This window comes from Ranitomeya imitator, chromosome 1 (genome assembly GCF_032444005.1).
Source record: "Ranitomeya imitator isolate aRanImi1 chromosome 1, aRanImi1.pri, whole genome shotgun sequence".
NCBI lineage: Eukaryota > Metazoa > Chordata > Amphibia > Anura > Dendrobatidae > Ranitomeya > Ranitomeya imitator.
Genome location: NC_091282.1, coordinates 23524781 through 23545482, shown reverse-complemented (window position 1 = coordinate 23545482; position 20702 = coordinate 23524781). Strand labels below are relative to the sequence as shown.

Below are 20702 nucleotides of genomic sequence, written 5' to 3'. Positions count from 1 at the left end.
AGCCGGGAGTGCAGAGCAGAGCCGGGTGTGTCTATAGAGCAGAGCCAGGTGTACAGAGCAGAGCCGGGTGTGCAGAGCAGAGCCGGGAGTGCAGAGCAGAGCCGGGTGTGCAGAGCAGAGCCGGGTGTATAGAGCAGAGCCGGGTGTGTCTACAGAGCAGAGCCGGGAGTGCAGAGCAGAGCCGGGTGTGCAGAGCAGAGTCGGGTGTGTCTATAGAGCAGAGCCGGGAGTGCAGAGCAGAGCCGGGTGTGTAGAGCAGAGCTGGGTGTGTCTATAGAGCAGAGCCGGGTGTGTAGAGCAGAGCCGGGTGTGCAGAGCAGAGCCGGGTGTGTCTACAGAGCAGAGCCGGGAGTGCAGAGCAGAGCCGGGAGTGCAGAGCAGAGTCGGGTGTGTCTATAGAGCAGAGCCGGGTGTGCAGAGCCGGGTGTGTCTATAGAGCAGAGCCGGGTGTGTAGAGCAGAGCCGGGTGTGGCTATAGAGCAGAGCCGGGTGTGCAGAGCAGAGCCGGGTGTGTCTATAGAGCAGAGCCAGGTGTGCAGAGCAGAGCCAGGTGTGTCTATAGAGCAGAGCCGGGTGTGTCTATAGAGCAGAGCCGGGTGTGCAGAGCAGAGCCGGGTGTGTAGAGCAGAGCTGGGTGTGTCTATAGAGCAGAGCCGGGAGTGCAGAGCAGAGCCGGGTGTGCAGAGCAGAGCCGGGTGTGTCTATAGAGCAGAGCCGGGAGTGCAGAGCAGAGCCGGGTGTGCAGAGCAGAGCCGGGAGTGCAGAGCAGAGCCGGGTGTGTCTATAGAGCAGAGCCGGGAGTGCAGAGCAGAGCCGGGTGTGTCTATAGAGCAGAGCCAGGTGTACAGAGCAGAGCCGGGAGTGCAGAGCAGAGCCGGGTGTGCAGAGCAGAGCCGGGTGTGTCTACAGAGCAGAGCCGGGTGTGCAGAGCCGGGTGTGTCTATAGAGCAGAGCCGGGTGTGTAGAGCAGAGCCGGGAGTGCAGAGCAGAGTCGGGTGTGTCTATAGAGCAGAGCTGGGTGTGCAGAGCCGGGTGTGTCTATAGAGCAGAGCCGGGTGTGTAGAGCAGAGCCGGGAGTGCAGAGCAGAGTCGGGTGTGTCTATAGAGCAGAGCCGGGTGTGTAGAGCAGAGCCGGGTGTGTCTACAGAGCAGAGCCGGGTGTGCAGAGCCGGGTGTGTCTATAGAGCAGAGCCGGGTGTGTAGAGCAGAGCCGGGAGTGCAGAGCAGAGTCGGGTGTGTCTATAGAGCAGAGCCGGGTGTGCAGAGCCGGGTGTGTCTATAGAGCAGAGCCGGGTGTGTAGAGCAGAGCCGGGAGTGCAGAGCAGAGTCGGGTGTGTCTATAGAGCAGAGCCGGGTGTGCAGAGCCGGGTGTGTCTACAGAGCAGAGCCGGGTGTGTCTATAGAGCAGAGCCGGGTGTGCAGAGCAGAGCCGGGTGTGTCTATAGAGCAGAGCCGGGTGTGCAGAGCAGAGCCGGGTGTGTCTACAGAGCAGAGCCGGGAGTGCAGAGCAGAGTCGGGTGTGGAGAGCAGAGCCGGGTGTGTCTATAGAGCAGAGCTGTGTGTAGAGCAGAGCCGTGTGTGTGTGTGCAGTGCAGAGCCGTGTGTGCAGTGCAGAGCCGTGTGTGTGTAGAGCAGAGCCGTGTGTGTGCAGTGCAGAGCCGGGTGTGGAGAGCAGAGCCGGGTGTGTCTATAGAGCAGAGCTGTGTGCAGTGCAGAGCCGGGTGTATGCAGAGCTCCTGGCTCCTCCCGCACTGACTGCTCTCAGTGATGACGTCACCGCAGGTCCTTCTCCTCCTCCTCCTCAGCACACGGTGAGTGTCTCCCTGTCTCCGTCCCTGTTCACATTACACCGCAGCTAATTCTGCGCATCGTGTTCACATAGCCTTATGGCTCATTCTGTGGCTGCCGCGGACACTGGGAAAGCTGGGTTACAGTTTACTGATTATACAGTCTGAGATGGTAGCAGAGCATTGGAAAGTTGGGTTATAGCTCAGTAATAATCCATCCTGAGACTGGAAAAGCTGTGCTATGAATGATATGTTTAAGGCTGCAGCTCACAATGGGTGAGAGGGGCTACAGCACAGTGTGATTCCATAGTCTGCTGCTGCCACTGGGAAAGCTGGGGTACATCTTAGTGATGATATATCCGGTGAATCCTGCTGACACTGGGAAAGCTGGGTTACAGCTTAGTGATGATGCATCTGGTGAATCCTGCTGCCACTGGGAAAGCTTTGTTACAGCTTAGTGATGATATATCCGGTGAATCCTGCTGACACTGGGAAAGCTGGGTTACAGCTTAGTGATGATGCATGCGGTGAATCCTGCTGACACTGGGAAAGCTTTGTTACAGCTTAGTAATGATATATCCGGTGAATCCTGCTGACACTGGGAAAGCTGGGTTACAGCTTAGTGATGATACATCCGGCGAATCCTGCTGCCACTGGGAAAGCTTTGTTACAGCTTAGTGATGATACATCCTGCGAATCCTGCTGCCACTGGGAAAGCTTTGTTACAGCTTAGTGATGATGCATCCGGCGAATCCTGCTGCCACTGGGAAAGCTTTGTTACAGCTTAGTGATGATACATCCGGCGAATCCTGCTGCCACTGGGAAAGCTTTGTTACAGCTTAGTGATGATGCATCCGGCGAATCCTGCTGCCACTGGGAAAGCTTTGTTACAGCTTAGTGATGATACATCCGGCGAATCCTGCTGCCACTGTGAAAGCTTTGTTACAGCTTAGTGATGATACATCCGGTGAATCCTGCTGCCACTGGTAAAGTTTTGTTACAGCTTAGTGATGATACATCCGGCGAATCCTGCTGCCACTGGGAAAGCTTTGTTACAGCTTAGTGATGATGCATGCGGTGAATCCTGCTGCCACTGTGAAAGCTTTGTTACAGCTTAGTGATGATACATCCGGCGAATCCTGCTGCCACTGGTAAAGCTTTGTTACAGCTTAGTGATGATACATCCGGCGAATCCTGCTGCCACTGGGAAAGCTTTGTTACAGCTTAGTGATGATACATCCGGCGAATCCTGCTGCCACTGGGAAAGCTTTGTTACAGCTTAGTGATGATACATCCGGCGAATCCTGCTGCCACTGGGAAAGCTTTGTTACAGCTTAGTGATGATGCATGCGGTGAATCCTGCTGCCACTGGGAAAGCTTTCTTACAGCTTAGTGATGATGCATGCGGTGAATCCTGCTGCCACTGGGAAAGCTTTGTTACAGCTTAGTGATGATGCATCCGGCGAATCCTGCTGCCACTGGGAAAGCTTTGTTACAGCTTAGTGATGATGCATGCGGTGAATCCTGCTGCCACTGGGAAAGCTTTGTTACAGCTTAGTGATGATACATCCGGCGAATCCTGCTGCCACTGTGAAAGCTTTGTTACAGCTTAGTGATGATACATCCGGTGAATCCTGCTGCCACTGGTAAAGCTTTGTTACAGCTTAGTGATGATACATCCGGCGAATCCTGCTGCCACTGTGAAAGCTTTGTTACAGCTTAGTGATGATACATCCGGTGAATCCTGCTGCCACTGGTAAAGCTTTGTTACAGCTTAGTGATGATGCATCCGGTGAATCCTGCTGCCACTGTGAAAGCTTTGTTACAGCTTAGTGATGATGCATGCGGTGAATCCTGCTGCCACTGGGAAAGCTTTGTTACAGCTTAGTGATGATGATACATCCGGCGAATCCTGCTGCCACTGTGAAAGCTTTGTTACAGCTTAGTGATGATACATCCGGTGAATCCTGCTGCCACTGGTAAAGCTTTGTTACAGCTTAGTGATGATATATCCGGTGAATCCTGCTGCCACTGGGAAAGCTTTGTTACAGCTTAGTGATGATACATCCGGCGAATCCTGCTGCCACTGGGAAAGCTTTGTTACAGCTTAGTGATGATGCATCCAGCGAATCCTGCTGCCACTGGGAAAGCTTTGTTACAGCTTAGTGATGATACATCCAGCGAATCCTGCTGCCACTGGGAAAGCTTTGTTACAGCTTAGTGATGATGCATGCGGTGAATCCTGCTGCCACTGGGAAAGCTTTGTTACAGCTTAGTGATGATGCATGCGGTGAATCCTGCTGCCACTGGGAAAGCTTTCTTACAGCTTAGTGATGATGCATCCGGCGAATCCTGCTGCCACTGGGAAAGCTTTGTTACAGCTTAGTGATGATGCATGCGGTGAATCCTGCTGCCACTGGGAAAGCTTTGTTACAGCTTAGTGATGATACATCCGGCGAATCCTGCTGCCACTGTGAAAGCTTTGTTACAGCTTAGTGATGATACATCCGGTGAATCCTGCTGCCACTGGTAAAGCTTTGTTACAGCTTAGTGATGATACATCCGGCGAATCCTGCTGCCACTGTGAAAGCTTTGTTACAGCTTAGTGATGATACATCCGGTGAATCCTGCTGCCACTGGGAAAGCTTTGTTACAGCTTAGTGATGATGCATCCGGTGAATCCTGCTGCCACTGTGAAAGCTTTGTTACAGCTTAGTGATGATGCATGCGGTGAATCCTGCTGCCACTGGGAAAGCTTTGTTACAGCTTAGTGATGATACATCCGGCGAATCCTGCTGCCACTGTGAAAGCTTTGTTACAGCTTAGTGATGATACATCCGGCGAATCCTGCTGCCACTGGTAAAGCTTTGTTACAGCACTGATTATAGCTTCACATATTGCTGCTAAGTGATAGGAAGTGGAACTGTACAGTCATGGACAAAAATTTTGAGAATGAGACCAATATTAATTTTTCCAAAGTCTACTGCTTCATTTTTTCTAATGGCAATTTGCATATAATCCTGAATGTCAGAGTGATCAGCTTAACAGCAATTACTGTACTTGCAAAGTCAATATTTGCCCAGAAAATGAACTTTAACCCCCAAAACACATTTCAACATCATTGCAGTCCTGCCTTAAAAGGAGCAGCTAACATCGTTTTAGTGATTGATCCATTAACACAGGTGTGGGTGTTGAGGACAGGGCTGGCGATCAATCAGTCATGATTAAGTAAGAATGACATCACTGGACACTTTAAAAGGAGGCTGGTGCTTGGTATCATTGTTTCTCTTCAGTTAACCATGGTTATCTCTAAGGGTATGTGTCCACTTTCAGGATGGCCGGCGGTATCGTCGGAGTGGCTTAGCCGCTCTGCGGTAAGCCCCGCCCCCTTTCTGGGACGCGATGATGCCGAATGTGTTCACAGCACACATCCGGGATCATCGCTCCCCACCATAGGGCCCTGTGCTATGTGACGCTGCGTCGCCGCAAGATATACGGACATGCTGCGATCTGAAAAGACGCGCAGCATGTCCGGAGTCGCAGGGCCGCCGCGTGCGTGTTACCACGCATAGTGGAGACGGGATTTCATTAAATCCCCTCCACTATGCTGTAACATCTGGACGCTGCGTGTCTGACGCTGCAGCTCTATGCAGCGTCAGACACGCAGCGTTTCCTGCACGTGGACACATACCCTAAAGAAACACGTGCAGCCATCATTGCTCTGCACAAAAATGGCCTAACAGGGAAGAGTATCGCAGCTACAAAGATTGCACCTCAGTCAACAATCTATCGCATCATCAAGAACTTCAAGGAGAGAGCTTCCATTGTTGTCAAAAAGGCTCCAGGGATACCAAGAAAGACCAGCAAGCGCCAGGACCGTATCCTAAAACTGTTTCAGCTGCGGGATCGGACTACCAGCAGTGCCGAGCTTGCTCAGGAATGGCAGCAGGCTGGTGTGAGTGCTTCTGCATGCACTGTGAGGCGGAGACTCTTTGAGCAAGGCCTGGTTTCAAGGAGGGCAGCAAAGAAGCCACTTCTCTCCAGAAAAAACATCAGGGACCGACTGATATTCTGCAAAAGGTACAGGGAGTGGACTGCTGAGGACTGGGGCAAAGTCATTTTCTCTGATGAATCCCCTTTTCGATTGTTTGGGACATCTGGAAAACAGCTTATTCGGAGAAGAGGAGGTGAGCGCTCCCACCAGTCTTGTCTCATGCCAAATGTAAAGCATCCTGAAACCATTCATGTGTGGGGTTACTTCTCAGCCAAGGGAATCGGCTCACTCACAGTCTTGCCTAAAAACACAGCCATGAATAAAGAATGGTACCAGAATGTCCTCCAAGAGCAACTTCTCCCAACCGTCCAAGAGCAGTTTGGCGCCCAACAATGCCTTTTCCAGCATGATGGAGCACCTTGCCATAAAGCAAAGGTGATAACTAAATGGCTCATGGATCAAAACATAGAGATTTTGGGTCCATGGCCTGGAAACTCCCCAGATCTTAATCCCATTGAGAACTTGTGGTCAATCATCAAGAGACGGGTGGACAAACAAAAACCAACAAATTCTGGCAAAATGCAAGCATTGATTATGCAAGAATGGACTGCTATAAGTCAGGATTTGGTCCAGAAGTTGATTGAGAGCATGCCAGGGAGAATTGCAGAGGTCTTGAAGAAGAAGGGTCAACACTGCAAATATTGACTTGCTGCATTAACTCATTCTAACTGTCAATATAACCTATTGGTTCTCATAATATGATTGCAATTATATTTCTGTATGTGATATAAACATCAGACAAACACTAATAAAAACCAGAGGGCAGCAGATCATGTGAAAATATAATTTTGCTGTTATTCTCCAAAATTTTGGCCATGACTGTAGCTCAGTAATGATCCATTCTAACACTGGGAAAGTGGCTTTATAGAAGTGATAATATGGCCAGAGACTGTGAAAACTGTGTTATAGCTCAGTAATGCTCACAATGAGAAGACTGAGGTACCGTACAGTGTGAGTACCAGTGGCATAACTAGAGTCCGATGGGCCCCGGAGAAAAATTTGGACCTGGGCCTCCCTGCATGTTAGTCAGATGTATGGGCTCTTGTAGCGTTCTAAATTGACTAATGTGTTCGCATCCCCTTTCTTTTTGTAGTAATGCCCCCCATCCTGGTATATATGTCCCTCATCCTGGTATATATTATTATCATTTGTTTATATAGCACCATTAATTCCATGGTGCTGTACAGGAGAAAAGGGTTACATATAGAGTTATAGATAATGTTTACAGTAAACAAATTTACAATGACAGACCGGTACAGAGGGGAGAGGACCCTGTCCTGGCGGACTTACATTCTATCAGGATAATGGGGAAGAGACAGGAGTTTGATGTGCTGCAGCACTGGTGGTGCTGATGCGGCAGCTCTGGTGGTGGTGAGGCGGCAGCAGCTCGGGTGGTTGGTGGGGCGGCAGCTCAGGTGGTGGTGAGGCGGCAGCTCTGGTGGTGGTGAGGCGGCAGCTTGGGCGGTTGGTGAGGCGTCAGAATGGTTATTGCAGGCTGTAGGATTTCTTGAAGAGATGGGTTTTCAGGTTCCGTCTGAAGCATCCGAGGGTGGTGGATAATCGGACGTTTTGAGGCGTGGAATTCCAGAGGATGGGGAATATTCGGGAGAATTCTTGGAGGCGGTTGTGTGAGGAACGAATAAGTGTGGAGGAGAGTAGGAGGTCTTGGGAGGACCGGAGATTACGTGAGGGAAGATAGTGGGAGATTAGTTCAGAGATATAGGGAGGGGACAGGTTGTGGATGGCTTTGTATATCAGTGTTAGTAGTTTGAACTGGATTCGTTGGGGCATTGGGAGCCAGTGGAGGGATTTGCAGAGAGGAGAAGCAGAGGAGTAGCGAGGAGAGAGGTGGATTAGTCGGGCAGCAGAGTTGAGGACAGACTGGAGTGGTGCAAGAGAGTTAGCGGGGAGGCCACAGAGGAGGGTGTTGCAGTAGTCGAGACGGGAGATGATGAGGGCATGCACAAGAGTTTTAGTAGATTGTGGGCTGAGGAAGGAACGGATTCTGGCAATTTTTTTGAGTTGGAGGCGACAGGAGGTGGCAAGAGTTTGGACGTGCGGTTTGAAGGACAGGGCAGAGTCGAGAGTTACCCCGAGGAATCAGATTTCAGGTGCGGGAGAGAGCGTGATACCGTTTACCATAATAGACAGATCAGGTATGGGGGATACGCGAGATGGGGGAAAGATGAGTTCAGTTTTATCTACATTGAGTTTTAGGAAGCGATCGTTGAAGGAGGATATGGCTGATAGACACTGCGGGATTCTGGACAGCATAGAGGTGACATCTGGGCCAGAGAGGTAGATCTGAGTGTCGTCCGCATACAGGTGGTACTGGAAGCCATGGGACTTTATGAATTGTCCTAGGCCAAGGGTATAGATGGAAAATAGTAGAGGCCCTAGGACAGAGCCTTGAGGGACTCCAACAGAAAGAGGGCGGGATGAGGAGGTGGTGTGGGAGTGGGAAACGCTTAATGAGCAGTCGGAAAGGTGTGAGGCAATCCAGGACAGGGCAAGGTCTTTGATGCCAAGGGAAGAAAGAATCTGTAGCAGTAGGCAGTGATCAACTGTGTCGAAAGCAGAGGACAGGTCAAGAAGGAGGAGGATGGAGAACTGTCTGTTAGCTTTGGCTGTAAGTCATTAGTAATTTTGGTTAGAGCAGTATCGGTGGAGTGGTGGGAGCGGAAGCCAGATTGGAGGTTGTCAAGGAGAGAGTTAGATGAGAGGTGAGAGGAAAATTGGGCATGGACATGCTGCTCAAGGAGTTTGGAAGCAAATGGGAGCAGTGATATGGGGCGATAGGTGGGCATAGCAGTTGGGTCAAGGTTAGTTTTTTTGAGGATGGGTGTGATGGTGGCATGTTTGAAAGCAGAGGGAAAGGGACCAGAAGATAGCCATAGGTTGAAGGGATGGGTTAGGGCTGGAATGAGCATGTTAGTGAGGTTGGGGAGCAGGTGGGAAGGGATGGGGTCAAGTGCACAGGTGGTGAGGTGTGATTTGGAAAGGAGGTAAGTTCTCCTTCAGTGATGTTGGAGAGGGAGGTTATTAGGGAAGGGCAGAGATCTGGTATATGGAGTGGTTGGGGTGGTGGAACAGTAAAGGTTTGCCTTGTTTGGTCGATCTTGTTTTTGAAGTAGGTGGCAAAGTCCTCGGAAGAGATGAGGGGAGTTGGAGGTGGCAGTGGTGGGCGGAGGAGAGAGTTAAATGTGCTGAACAGCTGTTTGGGGTTGTAGGATAGTGAAGATACAAGGTTAGTGAAATAGGTCTGTTTAGCAGAAGTGAGGGTTAGTTTGAAGGCAAGTGTAGCTTGTTTGAAAGCAGTGAAGTAGTCTGGCAGGCGTGATTTCTTCCAACGCCGCTCCACGACCCTGGATGCTTGTCGGAGTTTTTTGGTGAGATTGTTATGCCAGGGTTGCCTATTGATTTGTCGCACTTTGCCATGCATGAGAGGGGCGACTGAGTCCATGGCTTATGTGAGGGTGGAGTTATAGAAAGCGGTGGCGCTGTCCATGTCGTGGAGTGAAGATATGGAGGACAGCGGTAGAAGAGAGTCTGAGAGTCTGTGAATGTCTAGGTGTGCAAGGTTTCTGCGACGATGTAGTAGTGGCTGGACATTGGGGGTGGGTGAGGAGGACAAGGATGAGAAGGTGAGTAGATAGTGGTCAGATAGGGGAAGGGAGAGGTTGTGAGATTAGATAAGGAACAGAGGTGGGTGAAGATGAGGTCTAGTGTATGACCGTCTGTGTGGGTGGCTGTGGAGGACCACTGAGTAAGTCCAAAGGATGAAGTAAGAGCCAGGAGCTTGGAGGCTGGTGGCTGGCGGGTGTCAGTAGGGATATTAAAGTCACCCATTATGATGGTGGGGATGTCGGCAGAGAGAAAGTGGAGAAGCCAGGTGGAGAATTGGTCAATGAAGGCAGTGGCTGAACCCGGTGGTCGGTATATGACCGCCATTTGTAGATTAGAGGGAGAGTAGAAACGGACAGAGTGAACCGCGAGAGAAGGAAGGATAAGGAAGGGTGGGGGTTGGATAGGTTGAAGTAGCAGTTTTTAGAAAGAAGGAAACCCACTTCTCCGCCATGTCTGTTGCCAGAGCGAGGAGTGTGGGTAAATTGGAGGCCACCGTAAATCAGTGCAGAAGGGGAGGCCGTGTCAGGGGGCGGCAGCCAGGTCTCAGTGAGGGCCAGGAAGGAAAGGTTGCGGGAAGTAAAGAGATCGTGGATCACGTGGAGCTTGTTGCAGACGGAGCGGGCATTCCAAAGTGCCCCAGAGAGAGGAAGCAGGGGGGTGGGGGTCAGTGGCACAGATTTTAAGTGTGAAGGGTTGCGGTAGTTTCTCTTAGGGCTCATACTCACATGCGAGAAACTCGGATGAGTCTCGCAAGTCAATACCCGGCAGTGCAATACATGCAGTCCCACGCTCCGCTCTTGAGTGCCGGGTATTGACGTGCGAGACTCATCCGAGTTTTTCGCATGTGAGTATGAGCCCTTAGTGTGAGAAGGATAGGGGTGAGGATTAATGGGATGTATGAGGCAGGGGGGGGGGGTAGGATTGGGGGTAGGATATGTCGCCAGCAGTGAGAATGAGCAAAGAAAGGGAAAGCAGGTGGATGAAGGAGAGCGATCGCCTTATATTATATTTTGGTAGGAGAGGTCTGAGGTTAAAGGGAACCCGTCACTCCCAAAATCAAAGGGGAGCTATGCCCACCGACATCAGGGGCTTATCGACAGCACTCTGGAATGCTGTAGATAAGCCCCCGATGTAACCTGAAAGATGAGAAAACGAGGTTAGATTATACTCACCTGGGCGGGCGGTCCGGTCCGGGGTCTCCCATCTTCTTACGATGACATCCTCTTCTTGTCTTCACGCTGCGGCTCCAGGGCAGGCGTACTTTGTGTGCCCTGAGCAAAGTACGACAGTGCGCAGGTGCTGGGCCTCTCTGACCTTTCCCGGCGCCTGCGCACTGCAGTACTTTGCTCAATCAATGAGATGACAATTGGGTGAGAGTGGGCAACCTGTTTTATTCAAAGAATAGCAGAGGCGTAGCTAGAGCTTTTGCCGCCCGGGGCTGATCCCGAGTTTGGCCCCCTCCCCCCCCCATCCCCACCCCCCCCCCAGCTCAATACACACAAAGGTTACCAAAAATGGTTTTCCTGTTTTGTAGAACTTAAACTGGGCCTAATGGTGTCACCCCCACATGCCACACCTGTGACTTAATACCACCACACCATGACCAGGCCACATAGTGACCGAATAATACTACATACAAGGGACAAATACCACCGCACCATTTCCAGACCACATATTACCACCACATAGTGACTGAATACTACAATACTGATCAGTAATAACAAAAAAAACACAATACTATCACCATAAGTGCCAGTATTCACAGGAGATCTGTACTTAGTATGCAGTGTCTGTGTAGAGGTAATACAGAGATCACTGGTGACATTATACACAGGACCTCTATATAGTATACAGTGTATAGTGTCAGTGTATAGGTAACACTGACTCACCAGTGACGTCTCTAGGTGAAGTCCTTCATCTTTCATCCAGCACAGACCGCCATCATTCCTTCCAGCCAGGACTCGTTTCTGCAGGAAATAACACAGTTATCTCGAGCTCCGCTTGCAGAACACATTACTTAATTTTTCACAACTTCTACATTACACCACATGAAGAAAAAAAGGTGATATAGTGTCACTCTGCACAGTAACAGGACCGCCCCCCCATTTAAAACAGTATACTCAAAAAATAAAATAAATACATCACTGCAGTAATAATATCCCTTAATTATCCCCTATGGTAATAATATTCCCCACCCTGGCCCCGTTTATCTCATTCCTGGCTCCAGCCATATGTTGTCGTATCCTGCCCTCATGAGTATCCATTCTACCCCATATGATCTCCCCATCCTGCCCCACCAGCCTCCATCGTATCCGTCCTGCCCCATGATTCAATCCTGCCCCGTGTCTCCAATCATGCCCCGTATCTACATTCTGCCCATGCCTCAAGTCCTGCCCCCAGTGTGTCCAGCATATTACCCCCATGTTGTCCAGCAATCTGCCCCAGTGTGTCCAGCATATTACCCCCATGTTGTCCAGCAATCTGCCCCAGTGTGTCCAGCATATTACCCCCAGTGTGTCCAGCAATCTGCCCCAGTATGTCCAGCATATTACCCCCAGTGTGTCCAGCAATCTGCCCTCAGTGTGTCCAGCAATCTGCCCCAGTGTCCAGCCTTTCCCCAGTGTGTCCAGCAGTCTGCCCCAGTGTGTCCAGCATATTACCCCCAGTGTCCAGCATTGCCCCAGTGTGTCCAGTATATTACCCCCAGTGTGTCCAGCAATCTGCCCCAGTGTCCAGCATTGCCCCAGTGTGTCCAGAAGTCTGCCCCAGGGTCTCCAGCATTGCCTCAATGTGTCCAGAAATCTGCCCCAGGGTCTCCAGTATTGCCCCAGTGTGTCCAGCAATCTGCCCCAGGGTCTCCAGTATTGCCCCAGTGTGTCCAGCAATCTGCCCCATGGTCTCCTGTATTGCCCCAGTGTGTCCAGCATTCTGCCCCATGGTCTCCAGTATTGCCCCGGTGTGTCCAGCAATCTGCCCCATGGTATCCAGTATTGCCCCAGTATGTCCAGAAATCTGCCCCAGGGTCTCCAGTATTGCCCCAGTGTGTCCAGCAATCTGCCCCAGGGTCTCCAGTATTGCCCCAGTGTGTCCAGCAATCTGCCCCATGGTCTCCTGTATTGCCCCAGTGTGTCCAGCATTCTGCCCCATGGTCTCCAGTATTGCCCCGGTGTGTCCAGCAATCTGCCCCATGGTCTCCAGTATTGCCCCAGTATGTCCAGAAGTCTGCCCCAGGGTCTCCAGCATTGCTTCAATGTGTCCTGAAATCTGCCCCATGGTCTCCAGTATTCAGTGTGTCCAGCATTCTGCCCCATAGTCTCCTGTACTGCCCCAGTGTGTCCAGCATTCTGCCCCATGGTCTCCAGTATTGCCCCAGTGTGTCCAGCAATCTGCCCCATGGTCTCCTGTATTGCCCCAGTGTGTCCAGCATTCTGCCCCATGGTCTCCAGTATTGCCCCGGTGTGTCCAGCAATCTGCCCCATGGTCTCCAGTATTGCCCCAGTATGTCCAGCATTCTGCCCCATGGTCTCCAGTATTGCCCCAGTGTGTCCAGCATTCTGCCCCATGGTCTCCAGTATTGCCCCAGTGTGTCCAGCATTCTGCCCCATGGTCTCCAGTATTGCCCCAGTGTGACCAGCAATCTGCCCCATAGTCTCCTGTATTGCCCCAGTGTGTCCAGCAATCTGCCCCATGGTCTCCTGTATTGCCCCAGTGTGTCCAGCAATCTGCCCCATGGTCTCCTGTATTGCCCCAGTGTGTCCAGCATTCTGCCCCATGGTCTCCAGTATTGCCCCAGTGTGACCAGCAATCTGCCCCATAGTCTCCTGTATTGCCCCAGTGTGTCCAGCAATCTGCCCCATGGTCTCCTGTATTGCCCCAGTGTGTCCAGCAATCTGCCCCATGGTCTCCTGTATTGCCCCAGTGTGTCCAGCAATCTGCCCCATGGTCTCCTGTATTGCCCCAGTGTGTCCAGCATTCTGCCCCATGGTCTCCAGTACTGCCCCAGTGTGTCCAGCAATCTGCCCCATGGTCTCCAGTATTGCCCCAGTGTGTCCAGCATTGCCCCAGCCCCACACAGTCAGACATAAAGAAAAAAAAAAAAAAAGTAAAATCCTCACCTCTCCCGTTCCCAGCGCAGGTCCGGTGCAGTCAGCGTCTCTCCGGCTCTGCGACGCTCAGGACAGAGAGGCAGAGCGGCGCGCACAGTAGTGACGTCATCGCGCCCTCTGCCCTGAGACGTCGCAGAGTCAGAGGACGCTGCAGCTGCCGGCGCCGCAGGAACCAGGAGAGGTGAGTATAGAGCGGGGGGCGGGGGCGGGGGCGGGACCCGGGGGTGGGGGGAGCTGGCCCTGGTCGTGGCGGCGGACGGCGCCGCCCGAAGATTTAAAGGGGCGTCTTTTTTTTTTTTTTTTTTTTTTTTTTAATCTTCTTCTCCTGCAGCGCCGGCCGCCCCCAGCATTGTGCCGCCCGGGGCGGACCGCCCCCCCCTTCCTACGCCATTGAAGAATAGGGATCTATCAAAATCTGATGTCCTCAAACCATATTTGTTGAAGTGTAACATGGGAAGAACAAAGGAGATTTATGATGAACTCCAAAGAAGATATGTTCATAAAGCTAGAAATGTTTACAAAATCACCTCTAAAGGGTTTGGACTCCACCAATCCACAGACAGAATGGTTGCATACAAATGGAGGACCAACAACAGTAATGGACGACCAACAAAGATTTTACTCCAGGAGCAATTCATATAGTGGTCCATGAGGTCCAGCATATAATTCAGGTGACTCCAGCTTGGCCCAAATGGGCTCATGCCCAGACCCCAGAATATGATGCGGGCCATCACTATAGTGTGAGATCAGTGGCCCAAAGTCATTTAACCCTTTCAATAACGCCCCTTCAGTGCCCACTTTGGTGCCCGTTTTTGTTACAGTTTTATAACCTTTGTAGCTGTTTTATGCGTATTCACATCAGGGCACCTAACTGCATTGTATTTTATTATTGTTATTTTTTTCATTAAACCAGTAAAAAAAAAAAAAAAGAAATTGCCGAATAAGAAACCAACTTCAGCATCGGATTATCTCCAGTAATTGTAATTTTTCCATAAGATTTTCTGTATGTTTTTATATTGGTTCTACTTTTTTTCTACTCAGGGTCTTGCAATGAATAATCCTGTCCATTAGTTCTTTCTATGTGAAATAATTTTACTGGTTCACCCACCAAGGATGGATAGAGAGAAGAAGAAGAAGATGGCAGAGAGGATAATAAACCTCACCCTGGAGATAATCTTCCATCTTACTGGAGAGGTGAGAGGCTCTGATGTCATCACATGACTTCATTATCTATGGGAATAACAGGGGATATGATCGGAGAGGTGAGAGGCTCTGATGTCATCACATGACATCATTATCTACGGGAATAACAGGGGATATGACCAGAGAGGTGAGAGGCTCTGATGTCATCACATGACCTCATTATCTACGGGAATAACAGGGGATATGACCGGAGAGGTGAGAGGCTCTGATGTCATCACATGACCTCATGATCTATGGGAATAACGGGATATGACCGGAGAGGTGATGGACTCTGGAGATGTCTGTAGTGATATTATTAATGTTTCCACACTCAGGATTACACAGTAGTGAAGATCTCTAGTGATCGCTGTGAGGCCCCTGTGTCTGAAGGACGGGGAGGAACCCTGAGCCCAATCCCGGGGCCTCCACCTCACCCCCAGACACACGAGGACATCAATGACCAGAAGATCCTAGAACTCACCAACAAGATGATTGAGCTGCTGACTGGAGAGGTGACGCTGCTGGGAGTGCTGGGACATTATACAGGACAGCACTGGAGGATTCTGGGTGATGACGGTATCATTGTGTGTGTCAGGTTCCTATTAGGTGTCAGGACGTCACCGTCTATTTCTCCATGGAGGAGTGGGAGTATCTAGAAGGACACAAGGATTGGTACCAGGAGGTGATGATGGAGGAGCACCGGCCCCGCACATCACCAGGTAATAGACAGGACTAAATACACATGGCCTATAATTCTCTGTATGTAATAATGATGTCAGTCCTGTCTGTGTCTCCTCAGGTCTCTCCAGTAAGAGGACAACCCCAGAGAGATGTCCCACTCCTCCTCCTCCTCCACAGGACCATCAGGTAGATGGAGATCTCCCTATGATGTGTAGACGGCTGTGACGTCCTTGTGTTCAGTCTTGTTTTCTCCTCCAGTATTATATGTTTTATACTTGTGTAATGAGAGCGGTGGAGACGGCAGGATCACAGCTGACCACAGACCTCACATGTCCGGATCTGCTCACCATTATTCCCGGGGACTTCTCCCATCATCGGGGACTTTTACAATATTTGTTTTGCAGATTTTAGATCCCAAAAAAGATCTGAACAATATTAATGGTCCAGAGAGAAATCTGAGGGGCGATCAGTGGTGTAAAGAGGAGACCACTAATGTGAGGGGCGATCAGCGGTGTAAAGAGAAGACCCCTACAGATCACTGCCCAGGTGAGTGGTGACCACGGGATAAAAAGAGAAGTCGGATATTCTTCTCCGTCGCCAGCTCTTTAGTGTTTGTGTTCTGTTAATTTTTAGTTATATATTCAGACAAAATACAAATTAAATATGGTTGCAAAATACAGCCAGAATGTGGATGTGAAAGATACAAGAACTGTGTTTAATGTCTGCTGTTGTTTTATAGCAGCATTTATCTGGGATTGAAAGAGAAATTAGAACTGTATGTAAGGGTGAAAAAACTATGGAAACAGTTGCACATTTTTCAAGAACGCCTCTTTTCCTAAAATCTGAAAGCTCTTGAGAAAAGTTGTCCAAACGATAGTGAATAAATTTTGAAGTATAGACTGCTCTAATGAGCGTTAGTGGGGCCTCCTACACATGAAAGACTTACAGTAACCAAATCTTTCTGTGGAAATGGCCAAACATTTTCTATGTGGAATATTCTTTTAATGTAGGGTAAGGTAGATAATGTACCGAGAAAGGCAGTCACAACTTGCCGAGTACATTGTTGTAAATTTGTATGCTCCTTTTTTGCATTTTATTCCAGCATGAGTTTTATTAAGACCAGCGAATACGATGTCAATTTTAGATAAGAAAAGCCATTTGTTCTTTGTACATTACAATTCCGCTCTTCCTCCATGCATTGTAAAGCTTCATAGCTGTCGGATAAATGATCATCTGGTCGACAGCTTCTTCTCCCGAACTCACCATACACCGAAGTGCTCAACTCTGCCCTGTGTTCTCTATGAGGGAGTGACTCCTCTGGTAGTGACTTATTTCCCAATAAACAAAAAGATCGGCCATCATAAATCCTTTTGTCCCCAGACATCGTCTGCTATGGGAGAGTCAGATGGCCCACAAATACACAGTAGATTGTCGGCAGATTCCACCAATTTTGTCAAGACTGGATGACTTTATCCTTCACTGTTAAGGAATGTGTGAGCTAGATGCCACCTAATAACTCTATCAGGTTCTTCACTTAGTATTACTACAGTATAAATGCCACCTGTGAAATCTATTATATCCTTAGAAAATTGTATCAAATCTTTCATACAGGAATTTTATAAATATCAATTATCAAATTGGTTTTTATTCTCGACAGATGGCTGTACCGAGAGCGCAGGTGGACATCTACCAACTTCAGATATTAAAGCAGATGATCATGGTGTTCCACAGGATAAGCACACATATGAAGGGAATGCAACTTTACTAGAAGTGCGCTCAGCGCTTTACAGGAAAAGTCCATCTGAAACTTTGCAACACATCTTATCGTACGATTCATCAAAGAGTGATATGCAAAATAAAGATCACAGAAGAGATGTTGAACATCATAAAGCTCACACAGTGGAGAAGACGTACTTATGCACAGAATGTCAAAAATGCTTCAGTCAGAAATCACTTCTTGTTAGTCATCTGAGAATTCACACAGGGGAGAAGCCATATTCATGTCCAGAGTGTGGGAAATGTTATACTCGGAAATCAATTCTTGTTCAACATCAAAACACTCACGCAGGAGTGAAGCCATTTATATGTTTAGAATGCGGTAAATGTTTTGCTCAAAAAGCACATCTTGTCAAACATCAGATAACTCACACAGGAGAGAGGCTGTTTTCTTGTTCAGAATGTGGGAAACGTTTTACTGCTCAATCATCTCTTATTGAACATCAAAGAACTCACACAGGGGAGAAGCCATTCTCATGCCAAGAATGTGGAAAGTGTTTTACTCAGAAATCAACACTTATTACACATCACAAAACTCATACAGGGGAGAAATTATTTTCATGTTCAGAATGCGGGAAGTGTTTCTCAAGGAAAACAACTCTTGCTGAACATAAGAAGAGTCACACTGGCGAGAAGGCATTTTTATGTTCAGAATGTGGGAAATGCTTCACAAGGAAAACAAGTCTTTTCGAACATCAGATGGGTCATATTAGGTAGAAGGCACTTATTTTTTAAACTTGTTTTTATATGTATTGACTTTTCAAAATGATTTTTTTCTTAATCAGATACATTTTTATTGAACAAAACAAAACTTAGAGCAGATATTACATAACAATACAGATGAGGTTTAACAATGATAAATGTAAGGTTATACACATGGGAAGAGGGAATCAATATCACCATTACACACTGAACGGGAAACCACTGGGTAAATCTGACAGGGAGAAGGACTTGGGGATCCTAGTTAATGATAAACTTACCTGGAGCAGCCAGTGCCAGGCAGCAGCTGCCAAGGCAAACAGGATCATGGGGTGCATTAAAAGAGGTCTGGATACACATGATGAGAGCATTATACTGCCTCTGTACAAATCCCTAGTTAGACCGCACATGGAGTACTGTGTCCAGTTTTGGGCACTGGTGCTCAGGAAGGATATAATGGAACTAGAGAGAGTACAAAGGAGGGCAACAAAATTAATAAAGGAGATGGGAGAACTACAATACCCAGATAGATTAGCGAAATTAGGATTATTTAGTCTAGAAAAAAGACGACTGAGGGGCGATCTAATAACCATGTATAAGTATATAAGGGGACAATACAAATATCTCGCTGAGGACCTGTTTATACCAAGGAAGGTGACGGGCACAAGGGGGCATTCTTTGCGTCTGGAGGAGAGAAGGTTTTTCCACCAACATAGAAGAGGATTCTTTACTGTTAGGGCAGTGAGAATCTGGAATTGCTTGCCTGAGGAGGTGGTGATGGCAAACTCAGTCGAGGGGTTCAAGAGAGGCCTGGATGTCTTCCTGGAGCAGAACAATATTGTATCATACAATTATTAGGTTCTGTAGAAGGACGTAGATCTGGGTATTTATTATGATGGAATATAGGCTGAACTGGATGGACAAATGTCTTTTTTCGGCCTTACTAACTATGTTACTATGTAATACACGTTTTACAATATTGTAGTAATATCCGCTTTTTTGGGGGCAATAAATTCCCAGCTGGATGGGGGCTCCTCTCTAATCCAATAATTTACAATCAATTTTCTGACTTTTCAAAATAATTAAACACAAAACAACAAAATATGAAAATGACTAATTGAGCATAGTCTTGATGAATGAAAGTAATCAAAAAAACACTTTTTAATGGCAGTAAATCAAGAAAATCATAAAGAGAGACAGAAATTAGTCCATGAGAGTGTCTTACGTCAGCAATAGATTGACCCTATTAGTCCAAAGCTGTCCTTCAATGAAATTAAAAGGGATAAGCTGAAATTGTATCCTACATTAAGCATAGTAAGTACAGGTATAAGGTAATAGGTAGGAGTGGGGGAAGATGGGAAGGGTAGAGGTGGGGATTAGATCCTCTTTTCAAATCTTGAAATTTGTACATCAGTTCTGGACCTAAAGCTAAAATTTTAAATATTTTATTTAATTGTTTAACTGCCTTTGGCTCAATCTCGAGCCATGGCGATTTGATGGATGAATGTAGGAAGATCAATCTTTTGCAAGCTTAAGAGAGGTCCACCAGGGTCTTTTCCGCCGTTATCTTGATTGTATCAAGCCATTGGATTGCTGGTCTTCCTCGTCATCTTGTTCCTTCTATTCTTCCAACCATGATGTCCTTCTCCAGTGATTTCTCTCATGGTATGATGTGTCCAAAGTAGGCAACTCGTAGCTTGGTGATCCTTGCTTCGAGTGGCATGTCTGCCTTGATGTGTTCCAAAAAGTGTTTGTTCTTCTTGCATCCATGGTATTGATAACATCCTTCTCCAGCACCATATTTCAAAGGCGTTGATTCTTCTTCTGTCTTGTTTCTTTATCGTCCAGGTTTCGCATCTGTATATTAACACAAAAAACACCAAATCATGTACGAGCCATTTCTTTCTTTCTTCCTGTTCAGCTTTTTTTTATTTAAAAAAATGTTTATTACTACTATATATCTGTAGAAGGGTATCGGGTGAGGATCAGCCATCTCATATGTTTCTTCATGTATTCTCTAATTAGTACCAGCTTTTGCTTATTTATAGGATACAACCATGTTTTTTAAGAGAGACAAAGATGCTTAAACTTTATTAAACTGTGCATGTCTTTTGAACTCCCAACTCGCAAGTTCTTTTAAACTTTAGACTAGCTGAACCTAGAGTTTCCATTCCGAAGAGCGGGCGGGCTTTCAAATTTCCAGTGCGTGGGGATTCAAATCCTTGGGCTGGTGGGACAGAGGGACAAGTGCCCTCCCCCTTGGCAGTTTCAGCACACCCAGCAGTCTGCTGCTTTAGAAAATAGCTGCTGGCACTGTAATTTAAATCTGAGACACGGTGAGATTTATTTCACCAGCTTTAACTTCCATGTAGATCAGGTCGTGCGGTCAGTGAGAGGTATCATCTCCAGAGTCACGTGATCTGCAGGAAAGTTCAAGCTGCAGCAATAACTCAAAGTAAGCTATAGAGAGACAACAGTGTACAGAATCCTGCACCAACAGCTCCTATAGGACATCATAAATTATATGGAGGCTTGGACTGGCTCCTTCGGTGGGCCCACGTGCACGAATGGGTCACCACCCTCTTATATAAGCAGCACTTGACACTTTATAATTGAATCATTATGTATGGACACAGGCAGCATCTTATTAATTGAACAATTTACCCAGTTAATTGTTATACAAATTTGTGATTAAGGATAATGTCACATTTGCACGTAGTTGAAAAGTGGGGTTCTGGAGATGGTTCTTGGTGGTCCAGACACTGATTATGTGTCATATACAGTGCCATA

General features: G+C 48.1%; 1 protein-coding gene across 1 annotated transcript; it reads left to right on the top strand.

Annotated features, from left to right (window-relative positions):
• The first annotated feature begins 1778 nt into the window (after positions 1-1778).
• Positions 1779-20035, top strand: LOC138659080 (zinc finger protein 1 homolog). Its single transcript, XM_069745880.1, has 7 exons — positions 1779-1811; positions 14616-14768; positions 15092-15268; positions 15352-15475; positions 15556-15623; positions 15842-15983; positions 17095-20035. Exons 2-7 carry the CDS (start codon positions 14688-14690, stop codon positions 17928-17930), a joined length of 1428 nt encoding a protein of 475 aa, XP_069601981.1. The 5' UTR covers positions 1779-1811; positions 14616-14687; the 3' UTR covers positions 17931-20035.
• The last annotated feature ends 667 nt before the right edge of the window (positions 20036-20702 follow it).